The following is a 27,975-nucleotide window of genomic DNA, read 5'->3' on the forward strand; positions in this document are numbered from 1 at the left end:
AGGCAATGCCAAAAATGTTCAAACTACCACACAATTGCACTCATCTCATACACTAGCAAAGTAATGCTCAAAATTCTCCAAGCCAGGCTTCAACAGTTATGTGAACCGTGAACTTCTAGATGTTCAAGGTGGTTTTAGAAAAGGCAGAGGAACCAGAGATCAAATTGCCAACATCCGTTGGATCATTGAAAAAGCAAGAGAGTTCCAGAAAAAATCTACTTCTGTTTTATTGATTACGCCAAAGCCTTTGACTGTGTAGATCACAATAGACTGTGGAAAATTCTTCAAGAGATGGGAATACCAGACCACCTTACCTGCCTCCTGAGAAATCTGTATGCAGGTGAAGAAGCAACAGTTAGAACCGGACACAAAACAACAGACTGGTTCCAAATTGGGAAAGGAATACGTCAAGGCTATATATTGTCACCCTACTTATTTAACTTATATGCAGAGTACATCATGTGAAATGCAGGGCTGGATGAAGCACAAGCTGAAATCAAGATTGCTGGGAGAAATATCAGTAACCTCAGATATGCAGATGACACCACCCTAATGGCAGAAAGCAAAGAAGAACTAAAGATTTAGCCTTTTGATGAAAGTGAAAGAGGAGCATGAAAAAGCTGGCTTAAAACTTAACATTCAAAAAACTAAGATCATGGCATCCAGTCCCATCAGTTCATGGCAAATAGATGGGGAAACAATGGAAACAGTGACAGACTTTATTTTCTTGGGCTCCAGAATCACTGCAGATGGTGCCTGCAGCCATGAAATTAAAAGACACTTGCTCCTTGGAAGAAAAGCTATGACCAACCTAGACAGTGTATTAAAAAAGCACAAAGACATTGCTTTACTGACAAAGTCTATTTAGTCAAAGCTGTGGTTTTTTTAGTAGTTGTGTGTGGATGTGAGAGTTGGACTATAAAGAAAGGTCAGAACTGAAGAATTGATGCTTTTGAACTATGGTGTTGGAAAAGACTCTTGAGAGTCCCTTGGACTGCAAGGAGATCCAACCAGTCCATCCTAAAGGAAATCAGTCCTGAATATTCATTGGAAGGACTGATGCTGAAGCTGAAGCTCCAGTACTTTGGCCACCTGATATGAATAACTGACTCAGTGGAAAAAAACCCTGATGTTGGGAAAGATTGAAGGCAGGAGGAGAAGGGGATGACAGAGGTTGAGATGGTTGGATGGCATCAGCGGCTTGATGGACATGAGTTTGAGCAGGCTCTGGGTGTTGGTAATGGACAGAGAAACCTGGCGTGCTGCAGTCCATGGGGTCAGGAAGAGTCGGACATGACTGACGGACTGAAGTGACTGACTGACACTACATCTAAGGAAGTGATAGCCTGATTCTAGTTACTTTTCTTTTTCTTGGCTCCTGTGTTCTGCCCACTTGAAGAGAGTCCTGATTGTGGGTCAGGTCACAAGCCTGTTTATTCTGGTTCAGCCCTGGGCTGCTGCAGATGGACAGAGGGATGCTGCCCAGCCATGCGGACAGGGGCTTGTCCAATCAGGACCCCTCCTTCCCCAGGGCTTTGACTGCAGGCTCTGTCATCCTACCAGCGTCCCCTTCCGCTGGCCTCAGTGGCCGTTCCATGCCCTCCATGCTCCTGGGAGCTTCTGTCCATCACTGTTGTCCTCCTCAGCATGTACGTTCACAGCTCCCCTCATGGGAAGAGAGAATCATCGATGAGAATTTGCTCCCTTTAACTGTTATCAAACCTACAGACTCACTGCATCCTTCCTCCAAGTCTTGTCTCTGCCCTGCGTCTCGCCAGATTCCCGGGGCTGCCATTTGCCTTCTTTCCTTTCTCCAGTCTCTTTCTTTCTCTGAAAGTAGTTCACCATGTTTTGACGCCTTCAGTCTTAGTAGCAAGGCCTCCCTCAGGTCTGTTTCCACCCAGCTGTTCTCTCCTTTCTCCTCATGTTCATGGCCACTTCTTTAGACAACTTTTCAGCCTATAAAAGTGATACGTGCCCACTTTTAAAGTAAATTCTAAAATCACCCATGATCCTACCTCCTTGAGAACTGCTGTTATATTTTGGTGTGTAACCTGCTTTCACACATAAACGTGAGCCTTTTTAAAGTAAATGAGAGTGCACTGCGTCTATAGTCCTTGTCTGCTGGGTTCTTCATTTCATATTCTAGTGGGTGTTTTCTGTCTTCTACAAAATAGTTTTATTTTCATATGATCATTTAAAAATGATCTCTCAAAGAGAGAGAATTAGAAAGAAGTAACACTTGAAATCCTGCCACCTAGAAATGGCCACCCTTAGCACCATTAAGGATTCCTGGGCATTTTTGTGTATATTCAAATGCACAGACTCCCATTATTTTGGAAGTGGGGTCCCACCCGTCCCTCTCCTTCCGTCTGGTTACAGTGCCAGGTACAACTAAGGTTTGTTGAATTAATGAATGAAGGGATCTTATCCCTGCTGGCATCTTAAGAGTTGTGGGCTGTTAAAATCTGAGTATCAAGGAAGAAGAATGCAAATTATTTGGCACAAGGTTATTTTTAAATATGAGGAACAGAGTTATTGGATAGAAACAGTTGTATAAGATTTACTGTATGATGTGAATTCATTCATTCATCCATTCAGCCTTCCTTCCTTTCCTTTTTTCCTTCCTTCCCTCCTTTTTAATGTAAACAGTCTTATACTGGAGGTTAGGGATGACAAAAGAGCAACAGGAACTGGCTCTTGCCTTTCTCAGCACCCCTTCCTGCCTGTCCTCCGATACACAGAGACCTGCCTGCCTTCCATTCCTCAAAGCTGCAGAGCCCTGCCTGGCCTTCAGGTCTTTGCACTGGTTGTTTCCACTGCGTCCAAAGCTGAGTTTGCTCCCAGACCTCACAGGGCTGCTTTCATCATACTTTTCAGTTCTCAGTCCAGATGGCCCCTCCTTAAGCAAGGTCCCACCCACCCCACCCACCCCAAAGAGGAATCTACATGGTTCTCCCTTTATCATAGCTACTTGCTGTCCTGTTTTTATAACTTTTTACTCTATGAAATGATCTTGTTTATTTATTTATTTGCTTGCTCGGTGGCTGCCTACCCTCTTGTTTTCCAGTTTTTCTCCCTTCCCTAGAACAATGTCCAGCAGACAGTAGGTGTTCCGTGTGTGTGTGTGTGTGTGTGTGTGTGTGTGTGTGTGTGTTAAATCGCTTAGTCATGTCCAACTCTTTGCGACCCCATCGACTATGGGCCACCAGACTGCTCTGTCCATGGAATTCTCCAGGCAAGAATACCGGAGTGGGTTGCCATTCTCTTCTCCGGGGGATCTTCCCGACCTAGGGATCAAGCCTGAGTCTCTTGCATGCAGGCAGATTCTTTACTGTCTGAACCATGGCTGGGCTGTCTGTCATAAGGTATGGCCTGCTTTCTAGGGCTTCACTGTCCTGTTCCAGCCAGGTTCCCAGCGTGTCTCCAACCCGCTGGACACCATCCATCCCTCACCTCGGTATCTGCCACCCATGAAGCCCAAACCCGTGGCCTCTGACTCTGAAACCCTTTTTGGCACCAGGCAATATGTGAACATTCCTTGCAAGACTCTAAGCACACGCAATAAAGAATGTGAGTGAGTGAGTGAGTGAAGTCGCTCAGTCGTGTCCGACTCTTTGCGACCCCATGGATTGTAGCCCACCAGGCTCCTCCGTCCATGGGATTCTCCAGGCAAGAATACTGGAGTGGGTTGCCATTTCCTTCTCCAGGGGATCTTCCTGACCCAGGGATCAAACCCGGGTCTCCTGCATTGGAGGCAGACGCTTTAAGCTCTGAGCCACCAGGGAAGTCCTAAAGAATGTGAAGACTTGTTAAATATGACCCTTGAATTTACAGTTTCACATTGGTGCTGAGAGAAATCTGTGAGTGAGTACATGAAGTGACGTGAGAGAAGTGCAACAGTATTAGGGGTTTGGGGCTCTCCTTTGCCCTCACTGTAGCTTTATTCTCTTAAGGCAGTAATTTCCAGCAGTGTACCTGTGGAAAGCGACAGAGTTTATAAAGCATGCTGGCCTGTGTGGGACTGCCTGAGGCAGCCTCAAGCCTGGAGCGACTCCTCCCCACCCCAGCCCTTCGCAGCTACAGCAGCTGTGCAGCCACCACTCAGGGACCACCTAGCCCTACCCCCCAAGGTCTCTTGTCTTCAGATACCTTAGATGTGTATTTTCTTGTGAACATGTAGAAGTTTTTTTTAAAAAAACCCTGGTGCTTTCTTTCACTTAGGAATCTGATTTTCTTTCCTCCCTAGTACAGAACAGGAGTTGAAAATTCTACACCAGGATCTTTTTCAGTTTGAAGAATTGACTTTTAAAAAATACTTTCTCATTAACTTCTGCTCCTCCTTTTTTTTTTCCCTTCATGAAGGATGCTCCGGCCTTCCGTTGTACCAACAGTGAGGTCACAGTCCAGCCGAGTCCCTACCTGAGCTACCGGCTGCCCAAGGACTTTGTGGACCTGTCGACGGGCGAAGATGCTCACAAACTCATCGATTTTCTTAAACTGGTAACATTCATGTGTATTTAGTATGCTGGCCATCTCCACTTTCAAATTGATTCTTTAATATTTCATTTTAGTCATATTCCACGTAGACTTCTATATGATGATTGGGAATTAAAGGGGCAGAATTACTGAGTGAGGTCATTTCATGATATACATCAAGTACACTGAAAAAATAATTTATTGATAAAAATGATAGAAAATACTTTTATATGTGTATGCTTTTGAGTACATGCTCCTGGGGCTTCCCAAGTGGCACTAGTGATAAAGAACCCACGTGCCAATGCAGGAGCCGCAAGAGACGCCAGTTCGATTCCTGGGTGGAAAAGGTCTCCTGGAGAAGGGCATAGCAATTCACTCCAGTATTCTTCCCTAGAGAATCCTATGGACAGAGGAGCCTGGCGGGCTACAGTCCATAGGGTGTACAAAGAGTTGGACACAGTTGAAGTGACCTAGCACAGCACACAGCACAATATATGCTTTTGAGTAACTTTCATAACACTTGTAATCTTGAGGAAAGTATATATAATTGACCCTCAAACAGCCAGGGAAAAATCCACGTATAATTTGTAGCGAAAACTTCACATTAATGGTTTTTTTTTATCTGTGGATTTAACCAGCAGTGGGTCCTCAGTACCATAGTATTTACTACTGAAAAAAATCTGCGTGAAAACAGCCTGTGCAGTTCAGACCCTTGTTGTTTAAGGGTCAACTGGCCTGAGAGCAAATCAGATCTCTGCTGTGGGTACTCTGGGGGGAAAGTGAGTATTTATGTTTCTATGTAGGAGTATTTGCTCATAAAGAAAAAAAAGGAGAAAATGTTCAAATGTCTTGAGGATAATGTGCCCAGGAGCCAAAATGATAAACTACTTTAATGAACTACTTAAGGCATATTTTTCCATTGATAATTTTCAACCACATCTTTTGCCAGCAGCCTCTAGGAAATTATACTTGCTGACAGAAAAAGCAATCTTGGCTGAACAAATTAGAATGTGCTGTTGTAATGTATCTTGGTTTCCTGTGACAGAAAAGGAATCAGCAAGAGGATGACTGATCAGCGTGCTAGAGCTCCAGGCCAAGTCACAGAGGAAACCACAGCTGCTTCTGAAGGCCAGGAAGAGTCCACAAGTTCCTGTTAACCCAGTCGGGGGGTAGGGGGGCGTGGACATCAGTAGCTTTTTATATTCATGTATAAAGCTGAGGTAAATGGAGGGACTTTGCTATTGGTAAAAATAACACAATAAATAGATCTTAAACAGGAAGCTATCCTGTTCTGATGATAAAATACTTTCTATGAAATACCTTGTTCTTTGGCTCAGTCTGTTTAGAGGTATCTGTTTCTTGTGGCTATTTTTTTTTTTTAACACCTGTTACCTTAGCTGGGCAAGTTTATCTTTGTTATCCAGCTCCTTCTTAATCATTACTTTTCCACTGAAAAAAATAGCACCTTATGTAATATAACACAGCCGTGTTTAACCCTTAGTACATGGCCATTGCTGCAGGAGGTAAGGAGCCCGCACCCTGTCACCATGGAGCAGGTTCTATAAGACCATTTATGGTCGGTCAGCCATTGGTTGGTGCCACAATGACCCCTCCCCCAAGAGAGCAACTGTCAGTGAGAGACCGTTAGTGGTCCTGCTCTGCCATTGGTCCATGCCTCAGTGGGCCCCTCCCCCAACTGAGCAACTGTCAGTGAGCGACTGTTACGGGTCCAGCTCAGCTAATAATTGGCAGAGTGGTGATCATCAGGTACAGAGTAAGGTAAGAGGTGAATCCTGGCCTTCCTTGGAGCTCTCCAGCTCACCTGGCCTCCAGCCAGCAGGTGAGCTGATGGCCCAGGGAAGAGGCTGGGCCGTGTCCTGCAGGTTCCAGAGCCCTCACCAAGGCTGCTCACTGGCTGGGCCCAGGCCTCTCCCCCGTCCCTGCCTCTGCGACCTCATGGCAGCAGCCATCTGTACGGGTCATCTGAGGAACCTCTCTCCTTCCCCTGCTATAGGGTGGTCTGAGGGCTGGTTGGGCCCTGGGCAGCTGGCTCCCTCAGGAATGATGGTTGGACAGGGTCTGGAGACCTGGCTCTGAGGGAGCCGCCAGCTGAGATCTCCTTTCAGCCAGGACTGGATCTCGGAGGGTGACAGTTGTGCCTGGGGACCATGTCCTTTCTTGTCAGAACCGAGAATAACGTTTGTTTGGTGGAGGTTTACAGGAGCATTGTTCCCTGACTATGACCGTGGTCCAGTGGCTGAGACTCTGAGCTCCCAATGCAAGGGTCCAGAGTTTGATCCCTGGTCAGGGAACTAGATCCTATATGCCACAGCTAAGACCTGGCACAGTCAATTAATTTTTTAAAAAGAGGATCTTCTACCAAGACATTGGCAACAACTCACCCACCCCTCCCTCCCCTTCCCTAGAAAAGGCTTTGCTGAGAGTTCTTGGGGAGTTTGGAGTTTTGGGGGGCTTGAGCCACCTGTTTCCCTGCATAGCCCTTCAGTAAACCTTTCTCTGCTCCGAACTCTGATGTTTTGGTGGTGTTTGGCCTCTGGGTCAGGCACACCGATTGCTGTTTCGGTAACACGTCACTGTAGAAAATATTTTTCCTGCTTTGAGGATTTTCAAGTAGTTTTTCTATCAGTTAAGCTTTGGTTTGAGTACAGTTAAAATGCAGACTTCTCAAACTGTCAGCCACGAAAATTTTAGTACAATACAGCCACCTTAATATATATTAGTAAAACTATCACAGATTTATTTATAATTCGGCCTTTTAAACAATTACTGGAATTTTGGGGAAGGTATTTAGATTCACTTTTTTAGGATGCCATTTTTGTAATGGTTCTTCAGTGTCTGGACTGATGATTTATCAGTGACATCTGATTTACTCAGCACTTAACTAAATGCTCTTCATGTGTTACTTTGTGTCATGGAGCAATTTAAGGAAACAGATGTTCCACTTCCTGCAGTAACTAATGTGGTATCAAAGAATATTTTATTAGGTGGAGGTGTATTTCTCAGCATCAGAGAGTGTGTGAGTGCTCCCATAGAAAGGCACAGAAATGGGGCAAAACCACTTTCTGTGTAGTTAAGACAGGTTACCTGTCTTACCTGTCATGATGGAAGATACATTTCTTGTTAGGTTATCTCAAACTCTAGCTTGCTGTGTGGTTTCTCTGTTAAAATCATTTGATGTTAGTGTTTTAAGTATAAAGATCAAGTCTGTCAAATGCCATTTCTGAGGCCAACTGAGGTATAAGTGCTTCAAAAATATTTTTGTTTTTTAAACCGCTCATTGGCATCTGTTAACTCACAATTGAGGGATTTATCCCTGTGAGTTGATTTCAGCTGAGCTCTGAAGCTGGCTTTGCCAAGATGGCACCTGACCAGTCAAAAAAGGAAATGTATTTGATACCAATTAAAAAAGTTCAAACTATATATAAGAAAAAAGCAAAATTTAGCAAATAGTTTATAAAAGGTACAATTCTCAGTGGATTTTTCATTTTCCTGAGGATATGATTGAGGATATAATTTTCTGTGTAAAAGTGTGATTTGTGGGTGCTTCCCTGGCAGTCCAGTAGTTAAGATTCTGTGCTGCCAGTTCAGGGGCTTGGGTTCGATCCCTGGTCAGGGAACTAAGATCACACATGCCACTCGGGTGGCCAAAAAATTGAAAAATAAAATTTTAAAAATGTGATTTGGTACATAGTTTCTGTGGTGTATTTAATTTTAGTTGACTATCCTGATGTTAATATTACATATAGGATAACATTCAGGAAATATTGTAAATTCAGATGTCATTGATGCCAGCTTAAATGTTAGTTTCGAATCATCTTTTTATTCTATTGGCATTATCTGTTCCTACCTTGAGGTACCTCAGATTTGCACTTGAGTTTAGAGAATAAATACCTGTGTGATTCCTTAGTCTGGTACTGAAATCCTACCTTTGGAAGAAAAGACGTTACAGCTGTTGATTCTGGCAGGTTGGGATAAACATGTATACTTGGTCCTACAGGCAGTGGCATGTAGCACAGGCCTCCTAAATAGCAGACTTTGCCAAGAGATCTGTTATCTGTTTAAGGCAATGTCATTGTGATTTGCGTTTTTTGAGTTCATAAATCCTTCCCGTCTACTCATCCCTTTCTCTTTCTGGCAGTTGAGGATCGTGTTTGTTAAAAAGCAAACAAAGCTTGTATGTATGACTGAATTTTCCAGCTTAAGTTTGTTTTCTTACCTGTAAATTGGGAGGATAATAATCATAAACTCATGCCTCCATTAATTGAACTGACCCATGTAAAGATTTTCATGTAGCGTGTTGTATTCCTAGGGGGTTCGTAAAAAACGGTAGCTGTTATTACCACTCTGCTTTGCAGACCTCTGTAGATTAAAGGCAAGTTCTTAACAGAACCAAGAAAATTTTGAGTGGGAAGGGACTTCCGAGATCATTCAGTCCAGTTTCTTTTCCTTTTTCCCTCCCTCCCTTTCCTCTTTCTTCCTTCCTTTTTTTTTTTTTTTTTAGCAGAAAACTGCTCAGAATTAAGACCTGTCCAGAATTGTAACAGAATCAGTACCACAAAGGAACCTCTAGTTTAATGATGTCTTCTAAGAATTTTTAGCCAAATGTTTTTTGTAGATGTTTCAATCAGGACAAATTATTATTTTAATGGTAAAAATTTCTCCAAAATTGTCTTTTAAACATAAGTAGGTAAAGATGCATTTCACACATTTGTGTGCAGGCGAATTAAAAAGATATAAACACAGAAATTAAATGAAGAAATAACTGTCTTTGAAAGATTTAATTCAATTTCTTGTTTGTGTTAACTGGACTGATGTTGAGAGGTGACTTAGCCATCTTTACACATTTTAAAGACAAAATTCCTATTTAACTGTTTTATTCATGTGCTGTCTTGGCTCATAGAAAACAGTTTCAGTAAGTAGGCTAAGAAAATAGTGATAAACTCAGCCTCTGTAGGCAGTGCAGGTCTGTTATGTATACCATTAAGAAGGAGTCTGAGGAATGGCAATACGGCTCAGTGGTAAAGAATCTGCCTGCCAATGCAGGAGACACAAGAGACATGGGTTCCATCCCTGGGTCGGGAAGATTCCCTGGCATAGGAAATGGCAACCCACTCCAGGATTCTTGCCTGGAAAATTCCATGGACAGAGGAACCTGGTGGGCTACAGTCCAGTGTGGTACTAAGTCACTTAAGTCATGTCTGACTCTTTGTGACCCTATGAACTGTAGCCCACCAGGCTCCTCTCTCCATGGGGTTTTCCAGGCAAGAATACTGGAGTGGATTACCATTTCCTTCTCCAGGGGATCTTCCCAACCCAGGAATCAAACCCACATCTCTTACATCTCCTGCATTGGCAGGCGGGTTTTTTTTTTAACAACTAATGCCACCTGGGCTGCAGTCCATGGGTTGCAAAGAGTCAGACATGACTGAGCATGCACACATATCCATACCCCAACAAAAAAGCAGTTGAAGCAGCAATTAAATGCCCCATGTTATGAGACTGGGCAGTGAGTCTGGCATTAGTTACCTGAAGAGAGAACGTATTCACATGTGTCTTTTTTTTTTTTTTTTAAACCAGGGAAAACCAAAATAAAATGACACTTCTAAATACATCTAGACACAAAAACTAGCAGAGTTGGCACAATAAAGTCAGGATGCTGAGACAGCGACTCGTTCATCTGGCAGATGTTTATTGGGTCCAGGACGGTGATGGGTGCCATGTGTACATCTTAAATGTCCTGCCTTCTGATACCTAACAGGATACAGGACACCAGGGTAGACACGAATAAAGAAGCAGGGTTTGATGACTTGCAGCACCTCAGAGACCACTGTGGGTGCAGGAAGAGCAGGCAGGGCCTTGTGCAGGTGAGACATTGGGATTTCATTCTCAGATGAGGCCGGAGGCCATTGGGAGGTTTAAGCAAAGGAGAGACGTGATTTAATTTAGAGCTTTGAAGTGTTATTCTGGCTTCTGTGTGGGAAGCGGAGCGGTCAGTTGGGGGGATGATGACTGGTGGTCAGGGTGGCCTCCATCACAGGGCACTGTGCTGGGGAGGAGGCACTGTGAGGACATGAGGTGCAAAGATGGGGGATACAGCCAAGGGGAAGCCCTGATGGGTGTAGTGCCTGAAGGAAAAGGAGGTTGTGGAGCTGCTGGGTGGAGGTGAGGCAGTTTTCTAAGAATGAGAAAGAGGAACCAGTTTAGGGAGAAAAATTGAAATGTTGGCCTTGGACATGAAGATTTGAGATTCCAGTGACTTATGAAGTAAAGATATCTAGAGACAGTAGATTTAACAACTAGAGATTGGGGAAGTCTCTGGTGGTCCAGTGGTTAGGGCTTAGTGCTTCCACTGCCTTGGATCTGGGGTTTCTATCCCTGGTTGGGGAACTAAGATCTGGAAAGCAGCACAGTGTGCCAAAACAGAAACAAATACCAAAAAACAATTAGAACTTACAGGGGGACTTCCCTGGTGGTCCAGTGGTTAACAATCACCTCAACAAATGCAGGGGATGGAGGTTTGATCCATGGTCAGTGACCTAAAATCCCACATGCCACAGGGCAACTAAGCCTATGTGCCACAACCAGAGAAGCCCACATGCCACAATGAAGACCCAGCACAGTCAAAATAATATTTAAAAAAAAAAAAAAACTTGTGTGAAACAGTAGGAATAGATCAAAAGGGTTGGAAAATCAGGAAGGAAAGCCTGAAGATGGCCTTATGTCCAGATTGGAAGTGGTCAAACGGGAGTGAACATCGACATTTTAGGAATCAGCAAACTAAACTGGACTGGAATGGGTGAATTTAACTCAGATGACTGTTATATCTACTACTGTGGGCAAAAATCCCTTAGAAAAAATGGAGTAGCCATCATAGTCAACAAAAGAGTCTGAAATGCAGTACTTGGATGCAATATAAAAAACAACAGAATGATCTCTGTTCGTTTCCAAGGCAAACCATTTAATATCACAGTAATCCAAGTCTATGCCCTGACCAGTAATGCTGAAGAAGCTGAAGTTGAACGGTTCTATGAAGACCTACAAGACCTTCTAGAACTAACGCCCAAAAAAGATTTCCTCTTCATCATAGGGGACTGGAATGCAAAAGTAGAAAGTCAAGAAATACCTGGAGTAACAAGCAAATTTGGCCTTGGAGTACAGAAAGAAGCAGGGCAAAGGCTAATAGAGTTTTGCCAAGAGAACACACTGCTCATAGCAAACACCCTCTTTGAACAACACAAGAGAAGACTCTACACGTGGACATCACCAGATGGTCAACACCGAACTCAGATTGATTACATTCTTTGCAGCCAAAGATGGAGAAGCTCTATACAGTCAGCAAAAACAAGACTGGGGGCTGACTGTGGCTCAGTTCATGAACTACTTATTGCCAAATTCGGACTTAAACTGAAGAAAGTAGGGAAACCACTAGACCATTCAGATATGACCTAAATCAAATCCCTTACGATTATACAGTGGGAGTGACAAATAGATTTGAGGGATTAGATCTGATAGAGTGCCTGCCTGAATGTCACAGAGGTTTATGACATTGTACAGGAGACAGGGGTCAAGACCACCCACAAGAAAAAGAAATGCAAAAAAGCAAAATGGCTGACTGAGGAGATCTTACAAATATCTGTGAAAAGAGAAGCAAAAATCAAAGGGGAAAAGGAAAGATATACCCATTAGAATGCAGAGTTCCGAAGAACAGCAAGGAGAGATAAGAAAGCCTTCCTCAGTGATCAGTGCAAAGATATAGAGGAAAACAGTAGAATGGGAAAGACTAGAGATCTCTTCAAGAAAATTAGAGATACGAAGGGAACATTTCATGCAAAGATGGGCCAATAAAGGACAGAAATAGTATGGACCTAACAGAAGCAGAAGATACTAAGAAGAGGTGGCAAGAATACACAGAAGAACTATAGAAAAAAGCTCTTCATGACCCAGATAACCGTGATGGTGTGATCACTCACCCAGAGCCAGACATCCTGGAGTACGAAGTCAAGTGGGCCTTAGGAAGCATCACTATGAACAAAGCTATTGAAGGTGATGGAATTCCAGTTGATCTATTTCAAATCCTAAAAGATAATGCTGTGAAAGTGCTACATTCAATATGCCAGCAAATTTGGGAAACTCAGCGGTGGCCACAGGACTGGAAAATGTCAGTTTTCGTTCCAATCCCAAAGAAAGGCAATGCCAAAGAATGTTCAAACTACCGCACAATTGCACTCATCTCACACACTAGCAAAGTAATGCTCAAAATTCTCCAATCCAGGCTTCAACAGTTATGTGAACCATGAACTTCCAGATGTTCAAGCTGGATTTAGAAAAGGCAGAGGAACCAGAGATCAAATTGCCAACATCCGTTGAATCATCGAAAAAGCAAGAGAGTTCCAGAAAATATCTACTTCTGCTTTACTGACTATGCCAAAGCCTTTGACTGTGTGGATCACAACAAACTGTGGAAAATTCTTCAAGAGATGGTAATACCAGACCACCTGACCTGCCTCCTGAGAAATCTGTATGCAGGTGAAGAAGCAACAGTTAGAACTGGACACGGAACAACAGACTAGTTCCAAATAGGGAAAGGAATAAGTCAAGGCTGTATATTGTCACCCTGCTTATTTAACCTATATGCAGAGTACATCATAAGAAACACTGGGCTGGATGAAGCACAAGCTGGAATCAAGATTGCCAGGAGAAATATCAATAACCTCAGATATGCATATGACACCACCTTTATGGCAGAAAGCAAAGAAGAACTAAAGAGACTCTTGATGAAAGTGAAAGAGGAAAGTGAAAAAGCTGGTTTAAAACTTAACATTCAGAAAACTAAGATCATGGCATCTGGTCCCATCACTTCATGGCAAATAGATGGGGAAACAGTGGAAATAGTGACAGACTTTATTTTTTTGGGCTCCAAAATCACTGCAGATGGTGACTGCAGCCATGAAGTTAAAAGATGCTTGCTCCTTGGGAGAAAAGTTACGACCAATCTAGACAGCATATTAAAAAGCAGAGACATTACTTTGCCAACAAAAGTCCATCTAATCAAAGCTATGGTTTTTCCAGTAGTCAAGTATGGATGTGAGAGTGGGACTATAAAGAAAGCTGAGTACTGAAGAATTGGTGCTTTTGAACTGTGGTGTTGGAGAAGACTCTTGAGACTCCCTTGGACTGCAAGTTGATCCAACCAGTGCATCCTAAAGGAAATCAGTCCTGAATACTCAATGGAAGGACTGATGCTGAAGCTGAAACTCCAATACTTTTGCCACCTGATGTGAAGAACTGACTCATTGGAAAAGACCCTAATTCTGGGAATGATTGAAGGCGGGAGGACAAGAGGACAACAGAGGATGAGATGGTTGGATGGCATCACCAACTCGATGGACATGAGTTTGAGTAAACTCAGGGAGTTGGTGATGGACAGGGAGACCTGGTGTGCTGCAGTCCATAGGTCACAAAGAGTTGGACACGATTCAGCGACTGAACTGAACTGAACATGGCAAACTGGTAAGAAATTTAATAAGACAACAAAGAAGTTCTTACATGTTACAGGCTGAAATCCTTTAATTCATTGGAAGACTTAATATTTAAAAAGATTTAAAGGCTTTAAAATTTTTTTTCTGTTTATTTGTTTATGTGTTTATTTCTGGCTGCACTGAGTCTTTGTTGCTTTGCACGAGGGGCTAGTCTCTAGTTGCAGTGCATGGGCTTCTCACTGTGGTGGCTTCTCTTGTTGAGCACAGGTTCTAAAGCACACGGGATCAGTAGTTGTGGTGCACAGGCTTAGCTGCTCCGAGGCATGTGGAAACTTTCTGGACCAGGGATCAGACCCACATCCCTTGCCTTGGTAGGTAGATTATTAACCATGGCACTGCCAGGGAAGTCCTCTAACATGGGCTTTCAATGTGAATCTAGACTGGTTACTCTTACTGATTTTCTTGTATAAAATATAAACCTCTCTTTGCACAACAGAAGTTAATATTTAGCAATATAATTATTTTGAGATTCTTTAATTGATCATTATTTAATTTTGTTAAAGTCTCTGAATTATGGTGACAAACTGTGTTTTCTGCATCACTGATTCTCTTGACTATTAGATATTCATATTTATTGTGGAGTTCTTTGGTGGATTGTCTCACCATATATTTATGGACTCTTAATCAAGGTAAGACTTAAACTGAATTTCTCCTACTAGTTACAAGTGGCCTCCCCCTGCCAAAAAAAAAAAATCTGTAAAATGTCAGGACTAATTTTGGAACAAGGCAGGCAGCCATGGGGTCAGCTACTCATTCATACTGTATGGACAGTTAATTATTGGGGAACCTGAGTATCAATAACATAATAACCTTCAAAGTAAGCATGAGGAGAAATGGATTTCTTTGAGAATCTGGTGAAAGATATGGGCTCACCTGAGGAAAAACTTTACACACAGTTTCAAGGGTTTGTAGACCGCAGATTAAGATCCCTGCACTCAAGTCTTGTGGGATCAGATTAGAAGTCAAAGCTTCTGCAGTTGTAAGAATGGAACCATTTCACAGTGTGTGGCATGCTCAGAGAAGTAACATATACAACAGCTTCACTTTTAACTCAAGTTGTTTCCAACAATGGGGTTTCTGTAATTAATTCATTTATAGGACATTCCCCTCACGTTGTCAGCTCTCAAAGTAAACTGTGGATTACAGCTCCACCAGAGAAGCAGAACTAGTATGAGATATGTACATGCATATATATGTGTATATAAAATCACCCTACTACATATTTATGTATCTCTGTACACATTATACACACTTATGTGTGTGCATGTCAATAAGGGATTTATTACATGGGATTGATTTGTTCAGTAAAGGTGGTCTGTCTGCATAAGTATGAAGCCTTAGGGCAAGCTGGGACTCCAGGCATGGGATGAAGCTCTTGTCCACAGGCAGAATTCAGTGTCTTTCTCTTGGGAAAGCCTCAGCCCTTATTTTAAAGCCCTCCCCCTCCCCTGCAGCTGATGAAGTCATGCCCACCAGGATACTCTCCCTTAAAATTAACAGATGGGGACTTTTCATCACATCTGCAAAATTCCCTCACAGCAGGACCTAAGTCAGCATGTGAATGAGGATGGACCCTTGCTATGCTGACACATCAGAAGCCACTACAGGTGGAGAAGAAGGTCCCCTGGGATTACAGAAGTTGGTTCTGGTGATGGATCATAATCTGTTTCAAGAGTAGCTTGAATCATTCCACTTGTTTTAAAAAGAGCAAACTGATTATTCACTGGAATTGGTGTTGTCCTTGAAAGTGGGTGCTTTAGGGACGACTGTACACTTATTTTTATTATATTTCCTTCACTCTAAAATCTTCTCTTGAATCTTCTTGGGAGTGCCTTCTGATCCATTTATAAGCCACAGAAGAAAATCTGTTTTACAATCTATAGATTGTTTTATAATCTATCTATCCTATTTTGTTCAATACCTTATTTTTTAAAGAAACCAACACACACTTCCGGAATACTTTTCCTTCTTATTTGTCAAACTTGGTTCAGAATTCTTCCAAAATTCAGATGTCAGCTTCAAGAAGCCTTAGTCCATTTTATGTGCCACTAGGACATGAGTCTTCCTGAAGCACAATTTAGTCATTCTAACACTTAAAGTCACTCAGAGGTTTCCATTTCTTAGAAGCTGAATGCCCATCGCAGATGGGCATTCAAATCTCTGAGCAGCTGACCCAGCCTGTCTCTACAGCCCAGCTCCATCCCCACCGGCACATACTATGCTCCCGCTCACCTTGGTCTCTTGAGGGAGCTGACCTTGGTCACTTGAGAGAGCTGAGGATATCTGTATCCTCCTCTCCTGTTCCTTTGACTTTGTGTCATCCCCCTCACCCTCGCTCACCCCCCGACCCCATCTTCTGGTTGTTAAAAGCCAGACATCAAGGCCTGGCTCAAGTGGCACAGAGTTCCTTCTGGGCCAGGATTTTCATAGTACTCAGTGTTACTGTTCCTTTTACATTTAGAGCTTAGTGGTATAGGTTGTTGGAACTGTAATCTGGCTGCTAACTGTGACTTTAGGCGAGATTGGTGTCCTAGCTTTGTTCTCCCAGTGCTTGATGTGGTGCCCTCTTGGGGTGGGGTGAATGAATGTGATTTTTGCATCAGGGATGGCCTTGTAATGTAGAAGAGACCAAAATGAGTCCCCTGAGTGGCTTCCCTGGTGGTCCAGTAGCTAAGACTTCACATTCCCAATGCAGTGGACCCAGGTTTGATCCCTGGTCAGGGAACTAGATTCAATATGCTACAACTAAAGATCCTGCACGCCACAATTATAAGACCCTTAATTTAATAAATTAATTAAATATTTGTCTTAAAGGAATCCCCCAAACACTTTCCAGCATGGGCAGCATCACCAAAACTAATGCATCACTGTCAACATCAACAATTTGACTAACACAGCACTCAGTTACATATGCTAATCTGTCCTTTCTGTTCACATTACGGAACCTCTACTCAAAAAGGTTATTAAGGAGCTCTTGTCTTTCTTTAACTGAATCAAACCATCCAAAGCTTGTGGCTATCTTATCGCACAACCTTTGTGATGGTACATGTAGATGCCTCTCAACTGAGAATAAACTCCAACTAATTACTGCTGCCTGCTTGTTTTAAAAATATCCTATGAAACTCAGTCTATTCTGCCTGCCTGCCTTTCATCTTTCAGACACGTCTCCTTTCTCCTGCCCCTTCCCAGCACAGCAAGCACAGTCTCTGTCTCAGGCAGGCACAGACAGGACCGCTGCTTCCCTTACATGTCCAAATCACTCTGAATGGTTTGTTTTCATTTTGTATTTAAGTGGAAAATGTGGCTCTTCTGTTGTTGTTGCAACTTAGCATGGCCTAGAGGCTTCTCAGGCTTCTCAGGTGGCGCTAGTGGTGAAGAACCCTCCTGCCAATGTAGGAGACATAAAAGATGCAGGTTCAATCCCTGGGTCAGGAAGATCCTCTGGAGGAGGGCATGACAACACACTCCAGTATTCTTGCCTGGAGAATCCCATGGACAGAGGAGCCTGGTGGACTATATAGTCCATACGGTTGCAAAGAGTCGGACATGACTAAAGCGACTTAACATACACACAGGCTTCTCACAGGGATCCAGAGCCAGGCAACCTGTGTTACAGTTGGCTTTATCCTGGGTATGGTATTGCATCCCTCCAGGCCCATGTTTCCTCATCTGTAAAACAGAGATGGCAATATTACCCGTGTCACAGGGCTGCTGCCAAAAGTCAACGTAGGACAGCTCCTGGCATCATCGTAAATGCTTGGTAAATATAAGCTCTTATCTCCTATATGGGATTTCAGTGAACTGTCTGCCTCTATGATAAAACAGAGTTTTCTTCTCCCTGCTCCCCTCTATATTAATGGAGAGGGTTCTAATGGCAAACCCCTCTGTGTTTATTTTCCCCATCCTACCTGCATACCTGGACTTGGCTCTGCCACAGAATTGTCTGTAGTGAAACCAACATTCACCCTAAGATTTGCTCCTCCTGCCTGAGATACAATTTGTGCCTTTCCAGTACAGAGTCACTCCACTTGACCAGGGACAGGGAGGGAGCAGCCTGAAGATTGAAAATAAATCCAATATATCAGGAATGTTTCAAATACCATTATATTAAAGCAATAAATTAGGAACTGAAAGAAAAAAAATGCATCCATTAAGGAGACACAAGAAATGACCAACCTGGTAATGAAAAGATTATAGAATAGGGAATGCCAAATATTTGATGTAAATTACCTGATTTTTAATTCTACAGCTAGATGAATTAAGCAATAATTCTTCCTATTTTACAGAAGATGAATTTACAGCTCAGATAACTTGCTCTAGGTAACAAATAGTGAATTACAGAAGTGGGACTCAAACCCAGATTTGTCCAAGTCCAAAGTCTACACTCTTTACCCTAGATATCTTTCGACTTCAAAATCCACAGAAAAACAAGCTGAAATCTATGCCAGTTTATGTGGACTGTATTCAATTAATCTGTGGTGCTTTCAGTTTTCCCTACAAGTAAAATATATATATAGCCATCTCAAAAAATTCTGGTGGAGACCTATTTTCGTGAACTAGAGGGCAAATACACGAACAAACTTGGAAGCATAGAAAATAAATCTTGGAATCTCCTTCCTACTTCAAGAACAGGTTTGTTCATCGTCCCATTTCAAGAGGTAATGATTCTCACCATTTGATCATCCACTTAAGTCAGTCATGTTGCTTTGCTTTTGTTCCAAAGTGGAATTCTGAGAGGCCCTCCATTCCTCCCTGTGGTCCATGAGATGCTGCTAGAGAGTGTGTGTGCACCTGCTCCCGGCTCCCCTGAGCATCCCCTGATTTGTGCTGGTTCTTCAGATCAGTGACGGCGCTCACAGGTTCCATGGGTGTGTGCTTATCCAGTGCCCTCAGTTGAGCTTTTGGCTTAATGGGGTTCCTTTGGCTACAGCAAGAGCTAAGCCACTTGACTGGGCTTTGTGACCTCACATTCTTGCTCTATGCAGACTCTGAATAGGTCACTCAACTTTCATTACACTAGGAGGAAAATAACTACAAATCTGAAAAAAAAAACCTTGAAAAACTGAAAGCTGATGTGTTGATGGGCAGGCACACTTTTATTGGTCTTCTCCATCCTGAAGTTTAATAACCACAAAGCATCTTTGAGGGAAGGGGCACCAGGAGCAGCACAATATTTTAGAAGTTTCACCTGTGTCTGAGTCACAGGCTGTCACATTTCTTTCCTCTGACTTCCTTTTCTCCTGATTCTTTGATTCCTTAGTTTAGGTTTTTGAAGGCCCTGGATGGATAGGAAGTAATAGTCTCTGGCCTTGAGGAGATTTACAATCCAGTGGTGAAATACACACACACAAATAGAATGTCTAAGATAGGTGAATACACATACGTGTTGACAGGCAAACAACAATAAAGATGTGCCTTGATTTATAGCTGGTTTTGTAACATGTAAAACGTTATTAATTTTATAGGAATTTTATAAATTAAAAATTGCTTTAATAAAATTTATCAAATTTATGAGAACAAGACTATACAGGAAAAAAAAATCCATTTTGTGCCATTAGGCAAATACCTATCCTCCAGATGATTGGGGCTAAACTTGGTTTGTTGTGTATCTGTTTTCTTTAATGCCAAACAGCTTCATCTATACCAGGGTGATAATCGAGAGGTGAGAGAAGGGGGTTTGTTGAGGGGATTATACTTGCTGTGTCAGACTTCCCTAACTCAGACAATAATCACTCAGAGTGATTATTGGTTGACATTGGGAGAATCAGGGCGCAGGAGAGCATTTTGTGTATGACAAAACTCTGAAACACAGTAATCTTAAGGAAGACCAGTGTGTAAAGCCATGGAAAGCCTTGGCTCTTGCTTTTACGCCCTACATTTCCTTTTTTTTTTTTTTTGGCAGTTCACGGGGTGTCTCTCTGTGAAGAAGTTCAGCCAATGATTTCTCTGAGCAGGTGAAGGCACGTCTTCCTTTTGATGACAGAATTTCTTGAAAAGGAATAAGCCAGTCCCTAATCTCATAGAGTTCCTTCCAGTCACATCATTGCAAAACATTGGGCTAATAGGCATGGTTCTTTCTTTACTTCCCTCGCCAGGCCCTGGTCCCGAATGAGAATGGGAAGGGGGAACGGAAAAAAAGAGTACAGATGTTATGTGCATATGTGTTTGTACATACACACAAGTTATAGGTGTTAGTCTGAAACTGATTTGCTTTGATAAGTGAGGCAGCACTTGAATTTGGTATAAGGAAGAGGGCCAGTAACACAAGAGAAGAATCATCAAACACATAAGACCACAGCTTGAGGGATGGCTGGAGACAGCCCAACCTCTATGGAAACCCCTCTGTGGAGTCATCAAGTATGATAAATGGAACCAGAGCGCAGCCAGAACACTGGGGTGTTTTTCTCCAAACTGTCATCCCAGACTCACAATAGTTATTAGATGAATGGTAGGCCTTCTCTTTTTCTTTCTTACTCTCTTCACTTCTCCCCCTCTTTTCCTCGTGAGAAGTCATCTTGTTCAGCACAGTTTATATGCAGGGCCCTTTGTTTAGGTCTGAGAAACAGGACAGGATCAGATCCAGAATCACACTCATTCTTTTAGGAAGAACTGACAGCTAATTCTTTCATGTCTATGAATTGCTCAGAGAAATACCAAGTAACATTATCGCTGTGAGGGCTGTTTGTTTTGAGCCTGGTAAAAGGCATTGATCCCTGGGGCTGATGGAAGCCCACACTTCCAGAGCCAGAATTTATATCTGTTTCTCTCATACATGAAAGAAGCAGAGCCTCCTTTATGCATGTTGGTGATGTTGGGGGCACTGCAGTTTTTAGTTATTTTTTAAGAAGTGGTTGCTCAAAGAAAGAAGAGACATAGGAAAGAAGAAGGGATGGAGAAACATATTCTCAGATACTCTTGACAGGCATCTGACATACACTGGGAGGGGTTTAGAGTTCAAGAAATAAATGGAGTAGGAAGAGAGACAATATTTTAACCAGAAAATTTATAATCCAGGGCAGAAGTGTCCCAGGCACCTCTGACAATGAGTTAGTAGTGTGAGACATGGAAAGTATAAGCATGTCAGCTGTCTGCTTCCCATCACCATGTGCTGTCACGAAGTTGTCTGCTTTGAAATAAAGATGAGAATCCCTGGGATGAGCCTTAAAAAAGGAAAGAGAAAGACCATGGGATATCATATGCTCACTTCTGGATTTTGAATGCAAAGCAAAGTTGTGCAAAATTTGAACAATGAGAAAGAATGCAGTCAGTTAAGGTTTATTTGCAAGCAATGAAAACTAATTCTGGTTAACTACAGAAAGGGGATGTAGTGGAAGGGTAATTATCAGCAAGGCTGAGTAAACAGGCTATGGAGAGACCTCAGCAATTTCACAGATCTGGTGGACAGTGTCACCAGGACTCAGCCACCAAAGAAGTTCTGGCTTCTGAGCTGGTTACTCTACTCGAGAGTAAGAATCCAGGAGAAAGTCTGGTTGGCCCAGCTGAGGTAAAAAGGGCACATGCTGCTAGTTTGAACTGCATGAACTATAACTTTGTAGAAATTCAAAGAAGGGAAATGGAAGGCACAGTGGTCCAGGAAGGCCTCCAGGAAGAGGAGAAGTTGAATATAATGTACGGTCCTGATGTTTAAATAGTAGTTTGACGCGCTTGCTGGAGTGGGCAGGGCACTGTGACAGACAGTCCCAACCAGACCACATGCCCTGGGAGGGGGAAGTTCTCCAAAGGGAAATTGAGGAACTAGCAAAGGGAGTGAATGCTGGATGATGAAAACAACAGATGTCTCTTACAGTGGGTGAGCCAGAGAAAAGAAAAAGAGGATGCGGGATAGAGAGGTTCTGCAGAGATGCTTAAAACCCTTGTTAGACATCCAGTATGTTTCCCAGAGGGCTCTGTCATGTGAGAAGCCTCAATTCCTGCTCATCTCTTCCATGTTAATTTCTCTTCTCTGTTATGTTTATTTTCATATCTGGATGTCTACTTAGGTGTTCTGCTTCCACCTCATTTAACTCTAGCCAACCAAAGTGTATGGAGCAGCTGTTATACACAAGACATCATGCTATGTGTGAATAAATAAGATGTTATCCCTGACTTTAGAAGGTTAAAATTTCATAGACAAGCTTATGCTTTTTTTCTAGACAAATTCATGCTTTTTATGCCATGACAACAATTTCTTGTATGCATTTATTTTTTGTTAATAGTATATTCCTAGACCATCAGCTTTGAAACCTTGAAATCGTTTATAGTGCAACCTTTATCTTAATCTCCTTAACATATATCTCTTACCAGTTCATCCATTTAGCAAGTCCTCCTAGTCCTTCCTTCCCAATCCTTACACCTATTCCTGCGTGGCTGTTTCAGTGCCACAGCTTGGCAAAGTCCTCATTATCTTACACCTATTTTTCTGTAATAACCAGCTAGCTGAGCCTGCTGACTTGGTTTCGACATCCCTCCTGTCCTTCCTGTCTGTACACGGGTTCTACAAGCCTTACAGTAATTTCACTCTGACCTCTGTGATCTTATTTTCCTTTACTTCTAAGTCACATCCACAGTTCCAGCCTGTCAGTCTTCTCAGTTCAGTTCAGTCGCTCAGTCTTGTCCAACTCTTCATGACCTGATAGACTGCAGCACTCCAGGCTTCCCTGTCCGTCACTAACTTCTGGAGCTTGCTCAGACTCATGTTCATTGAGTCGCTGATGCCATCCAATCATCTCATCCTCTGTCAACCCCTTCTCCTCCTGCCTTCAATCTTTCCCATCATCAGGGTCTCTTCCAAGGAGTCAGTTCTTGGCATCAGGTGGTCAAAGTATTGGAGCTTCAGTTTCAGTATCAGTCCTTCCAAGGAATATTCAGCACTGATTTCCCTTAGGATTGACTGGTTCATCTCCTTAAAGTCCAAGGGACTCTCAAGAGTCTTCTCCAACACCACAGGTCAAAAGCACCAATTCTTCAGTACTCAGCTTTCTTTATGGTCCCACTCTCACATCCATACATGACTACTGGAAGAACCATAGCTTTGATTAGATGGACCTTTGTCGGCAAAGTAATGTCTCTGCTTTTTAATATGCTGTCAAGGTTTGTCATAACTTTTCTTCCAAAGAGCAAGCATCTTTTAATTTCATGGCTGCAGTCACCAACTGCAGTGATTTTGGAGCCCAAGAAAATAAAGCCTCTCACTGTTTCCATTGTTTTCCCATCACTTTGCCATGAACTGATGGGACTGGATGCTATGATCTTAATTTTTTGAATGTTGAGTTTCAAACTGGCCTTTTCATTCTCCTCTTTCACTTTCATCCGGAGGCTCTTCAGTTCCTCTTTGCTTTCTGCCATAAAGGTGGTGTCATCTGCATATCTAAGGTTATTGATATTTCTCCCAGCAATCTTGATTCCAGCTTGTGCTTCATCCATCCCTGCATTTCACATGATGTACTCTGATTAGAAGTTAAATAAGCAGGGTGACAATATACAGCCTTGACGTATTCCTTTCCCAAGTTGGAACCAGTCTGTTGTTCCATGTCTGGTTCTAACTGTTGCTTCTTCACCTGAATACAGATTTCTCAGGAGACAGGTCAGGTGGTCTGGTATTTCCCATCTCTTGAAGAATTTTCCACAGTTTGTTGTGATCCACACAGTCAAAAGCTTTGGTGTAGTCAATAAACCAGAAGTAAATGTTTTTTGGAATTCTCTTGCTTTTTCAATGAGCCAGCAGATGTTGGCAATTTGATCTCTGGTTCCTGTGAGTCAGTCTTGTCACTGTCCTTCAAATATACCAGGTTACTCTTGCTTTCCGGAGAAGGCAATGGCACCCCACTCCAGTCCTCTTGCCTGGAAAATCCCATGGATGGAGGAGCCTGGTAGGCTATAGTCCATGGGATCGCTAAGAGTCGGACACGACTGAGCGACTTCACTTTCACTTTTTACTTTCATGCATTGGAGAAGGAAATGGCAACCCACTCCAGTGTTCTTGCCTGGAGAATCCCAGGGACGGCGGAGCCTGGTGGGCTGCCGTCTATGGGGTCGCACAGAGTCGGACACGACTGAAGCGACTTAGCAGCAGCAGCAGCAGCAGCACTCTTGCTTTCATGTCCCACACTTCTCTTCATCCTCCTCACCTGGAAAAGTTCTCATCAATCTCATCCATTCATTGAAACCAGTAGTTCTCAGCCCTGGTTGCACATTCTCATCACCTGGAGAGGGTTATGTTTTTTTCTTTTTTTTTTTAAATTACCAGTGGAGAGGAACCAGCTAGATCATGAGACTGAAATATCTGGGACAGCAGTATTTTAAAAATTCCCTGAATAACTCTGATTTCCTGCTACAGTTTAGTGTGTTAGTCACTCAGTTGTGTCTGACTCTTTGTGATCCCATGAATTGTAGCCTGCCAGGCTCTTCTGTCTTTGGGATTCCCAGGCAAGAATACTAGAGTGGGTAGCCATTCCCTTCTCTGGGGGATCTTCTCCATCCAGGGATTGAACCTGGGTCTCCTGCATCACACACAGATTCTTTACCATCTGAGCCACAAGGGAAGTCCACTAAAGTTTAGACTGACTATTTAAACTTCAGGCCTCCTGCAAGTGTGCATAAACCAGTCCTTCTCCCAGGGCCCTCCTCAAGGGCAAGGAAAAAAAGGCTTAGACAATTAGTTAGCTTTTGCAGATAATGAAATTTAAAATAGATGGAGATGAATCCAGGAATGTTTCAAATGACTGTAAGTGAGCAGTAAAGCGCAAAGAGACTTTCCATGGGCTGAATTGCATCCTCCCTGAATCTCTTATGTTAAAGCCCTAACCCCCAGGACCTCAGAATGGAACTAGACTTGGAGGTAGTGCCTCTAAAGAAGTCATCAAGTTAAAATGAGGCACTTGTGTTACCCTAAACCAGTCCTTATAAGAAGAAGAAGAAATTTGGGGGGGGGCAGTCCTAAGATGGTGGAGGAATAGATGGGGAGACCACTTGCTCCCCCACAAATCCATCGAAAGAACATTTGAACACTGAGCAAATTCCACAAAACAACTTCTGAATGCTGGCAGAGGACATCAGGCACCCAGAAAGGCAGCCCATTGTCTTTGAAAGGAGGTAGGACAAAATATAAAAAATAAAAAGAGAGACAAAAGAGGTAGGGATGGAGATCCATCCCGGGAAGGGTGTCTTAAAAAAGTTTCCAAACACCAGGAAACACTCTCACTGGTGGGTCAGTGTGAGTCTTGGAATCTCAGAGGGCAACATAACCGGGAGGAAGAATAAATAAATAAATAAATAAATAAATAAAGCCCACAGATTACGTGCCTAACAGCAACTCCCAGCAGAGAAACAGCCCAGATGCTCGCATTCACCACTAGCAAGCGGGGGCTGGACAGGCAGGCGCGGGCTGCATTGCTTAGGGTAAGGACCAAGCCTGAATTCCCCGAGGGCAATCTGAGGGAACTAACCTGAGATAGCAACCCAAACTGTGGGATAGCCAGAGAGAGAGAGAGAAAAAAAGAGAACTATCCGTGAAAAGCCCTAACCTAAGACACTGCCAGGCCCGCTCACAGAACAAAGGACTGAGCAGAGCTAGCCAGCTGCGGACTGGCCCATCCCCAGAGATAGGCCAGTGGGGGCAGCCAGAGCCGGAAGGGGGCAATCGCGGCCCCAGAGAGGCATCCTCTACCAAACTGCAAGCAGGCTTCATTGTAACCAAGACTTCTTGGGATTCTGGACGGTTGACACCTTCCAGGAGGGTTGCAGCCAGAGATCAGCTCCCCAGAAGAGACACACAGCACATCTTAGAAGGCGTGCCCTTTGTACACCTAGAAAACTGAGCAGTTGGGACGGAGGGAGGTGATAAGATGTACCCCCCACCTGGAGGTGACTGGGCTCGCCAAGAACCTGTTCACCTGAGCTGCTCAGACCTGGGAAGGGCACAAAATGCAGGCCCAACCGAGTCTGCACCTTTGTGAAGTACCCAAGAACCTGAACTTGAGTGATTTAGACCTGAGAAGTGCATGCAACCCAGGGCCTGCCTCAGACAGTTCCCGGCAGAGCAACCTAGAGCCTGAGCAGTGTAGACCATGAAAGCACACACGCCATGAGCCAGGGCAAACCCAGTGTGGCTGAAACACTGTAAGCACTCCCCCCAAAACGCCAGTGATATTTGTATGCAGTGTTGCTCCCTCCCCACAGCATGACTGAACAAGTGAGCCTAAAAAAGTGATCACCATCACCCCCTTACGTCAGGGCGGAAATAAGACACTGAAGAGACCAACAAACAGAAGAAGCTAAAATAAAAGGAACCGCTTTGGAAATGACAGGTGCAACAGATTAAAACCCTGTAGTTAGCACCGACTACATAGGAAGGGGCCTATAGATCTTAAGAAGTATAAGCTGGATCAAGGAACTATCTGAAAATGAACTGAACCCACACTGTCCACAACAGCACCAGAGAAATTCCTAGATATATTTTTACTATTATCATTTTTTAAATTAAAATTTTTTTATTTTTAAGTTCTCTATTACTCCTTTAATTTTCATTTTCATAACCTACTATTACCTTGCCAAAAAAAGACTCTATTTTTAAAGCAAACTTCATATATATATTTTATAATTTTGTGACTTTGTTTTGTTTTTTTAATATTGTATTTTTGAGAATCTAACCTCTGCTCTAGATTTTTAATCTTTGCTTTTTGGTATTATCAATTTTTAACCTTTAAAAACCCAATCTTCAGTACCCATTTTTACTTGGAAGTGAGATTACTAGCTTGACTGCTCTGTCCCCTTTTTGACTCTCCTTTTTCTCCACCAGGTCGCCTCTATCTTCTCCCTCCCCCTTCTCTTCTCTACCAAGCCCTGTGAATCTCTTTGTGTGTTCCGGGCTGTGGAGAACACTTAGGGAACTGATTACTGGCTAGATCTGTCTCTCTCCTTTTGATTCCCTCTTTTCTCCTCCTGGCCACCTCTCTCTCCTTCCTCTCTCTTCTCTTCTCTGTGTAACTCATTGAACATCTCTGAGGGGTCCAGACTGTGGAGAGCACATAGGGAAGCGATTACTGGCTAGCTTGCGCTCGCCTCTTTTGATTCCCCCTCTTCTCCTCCTGGTCACCTCTATCTCCCTCCTTCTTCTCTTCTTCATATAACTCTGTGAACCTCTCTGGGTGTCCCTCACTGTGGAGAAACTTTTCATCATTAACCTAGATGTTATATCATCGGTGCTGTATTGATGGAGAAGTCTTGAGGCTACTGTAAGAGTAAGACTGAAAACCAGAGGCAGGAAGCTTAAGTCCAAAACCTGAGAACACCAGAGAATGCCTGACTCCAGGGAACATTAATCGATAAGAGCTCATCAAAAGCCTCCATACCTACACTGAAACCAAGCACCACCCAAGAGCCAACAAGTTCCAGAGCAAGACATATCATGCAAATTCTTCAGCAACACAGGAACATAGCCCTGAGCTTCAATGTAGAGGCTGCCCAAAGTCACACCAAACCCATTGACATCTCAAAACTCACTACTGGACACTCCATTGCACTCCAGAGAGAAGAAATCCATCTCCACCTACCAGAACACCGACACAAGCTTCTGTAACCAGGAAACCTTGACAAGCCACCCATCCAACCCCACCCACAGTGAGGAACCTCCACAATAAAGAGGAACCACAAACTGCCAGACTATGGAAAGGTCACCCCAAAAACACCAATATAAACAAGGTGAAAAGGCAGAGAAATACTCAGCAGGTAAAGGAACAGGATAAATGCCCACCAAACCAAACAAAAGAGGAAGAGATAGGGAATCTACCTGATAAAGAATTCAGAATAATGATAGTGAAAATGATCCAAAATCTTGAAAACAAGATGGAGTTACAGATAAATAGCCTGGAGACAAGGATTGAGAAAATGCAAGAAATGTTTAACAAGGACCTAGAAGAAATGAAAAAGAGTCAATGTA

General features: G+C 43.1%; 3 protein-coding genes across 20 annotated transcripts in view; 2 read left to right on the forward strand and 1 right to left on the reverse strand.

Moving 5' to 3' along the window:
* Positions 1–5,796, forward strand: part of CDC123 (cell division cycle 123) — a 42,577-nt gene extending 36,781 nt beyond the window's left edge. For all 14 annotated transcript variants that reach the window (XM_081554115.1, XM_081554118.1, XM_081554119.1 and 11 more), the window contains 2 exons: positions 4,366–4,503; positions 5,525–5,796. In XM_081554115.1, coding sequence (XP_081410241.1) covers positions 4,366–4,503; positions 5,525–5,551 — 165 coding nt within the window. In that variant the 3' untranslated portion in view covers positions 5,552–5,796. The remainder of the gene's footprint in view (positions 1–4,365; positions 4,504–5,524) is intronic.
* The window catches only part of NUDT5 (nudix hydrolase 5), a 61,969-nt gene extending 55,875 nt beyond the window's left edge, over positions 1–6,094 (reverse strand). Inside the window, exon 1 of the mRNA XM_081554125.1 lies at positions 5,800–6,094. The gene's annotated coding sequence lies outside the window, so the exon portion shown is untranslated. The remainder of the gene's footprint in view (positions 1–5,799) is intronic.
* Positions 6,095–6,226: 132 nt separating this feature from the next.
* The window catches only part of CAMK1D (calcium/calmodulin dependent protein kinase ID), a 496,165-nt gene continuing 474,416 nt past the window's right edge, over positions 6,227–27,975 (forward strand). For all 5 annotated transcript variants that reach the window (XM_081554101.1, XM_081554100.1, XM_081554105.1 and 2 more), the window contains exon 1: positions 6,227–6,258. The gene's annotated coding sequence lies outside the window, so the exon portion shown is untranslated. The remainder of the gene's footprint in view (positions 6,259–27,975) is intronic.

This window comes from Giraffa tippelskirchi, chromosome 13, assembly GCF_054371585.1.
Source record: "Giraffa tippelskirchi isolate mGirTip1 chromosome 13, T2T-mGirTip1v1.2.pri, whole genome shotgun sequence".
Lineage (NCBI taxonomy): Eukaryota > Metazoa > Chordata > Mammalia > Artiodactyla > Giraffidae > Giraffa > Giraffa tippelskirchi.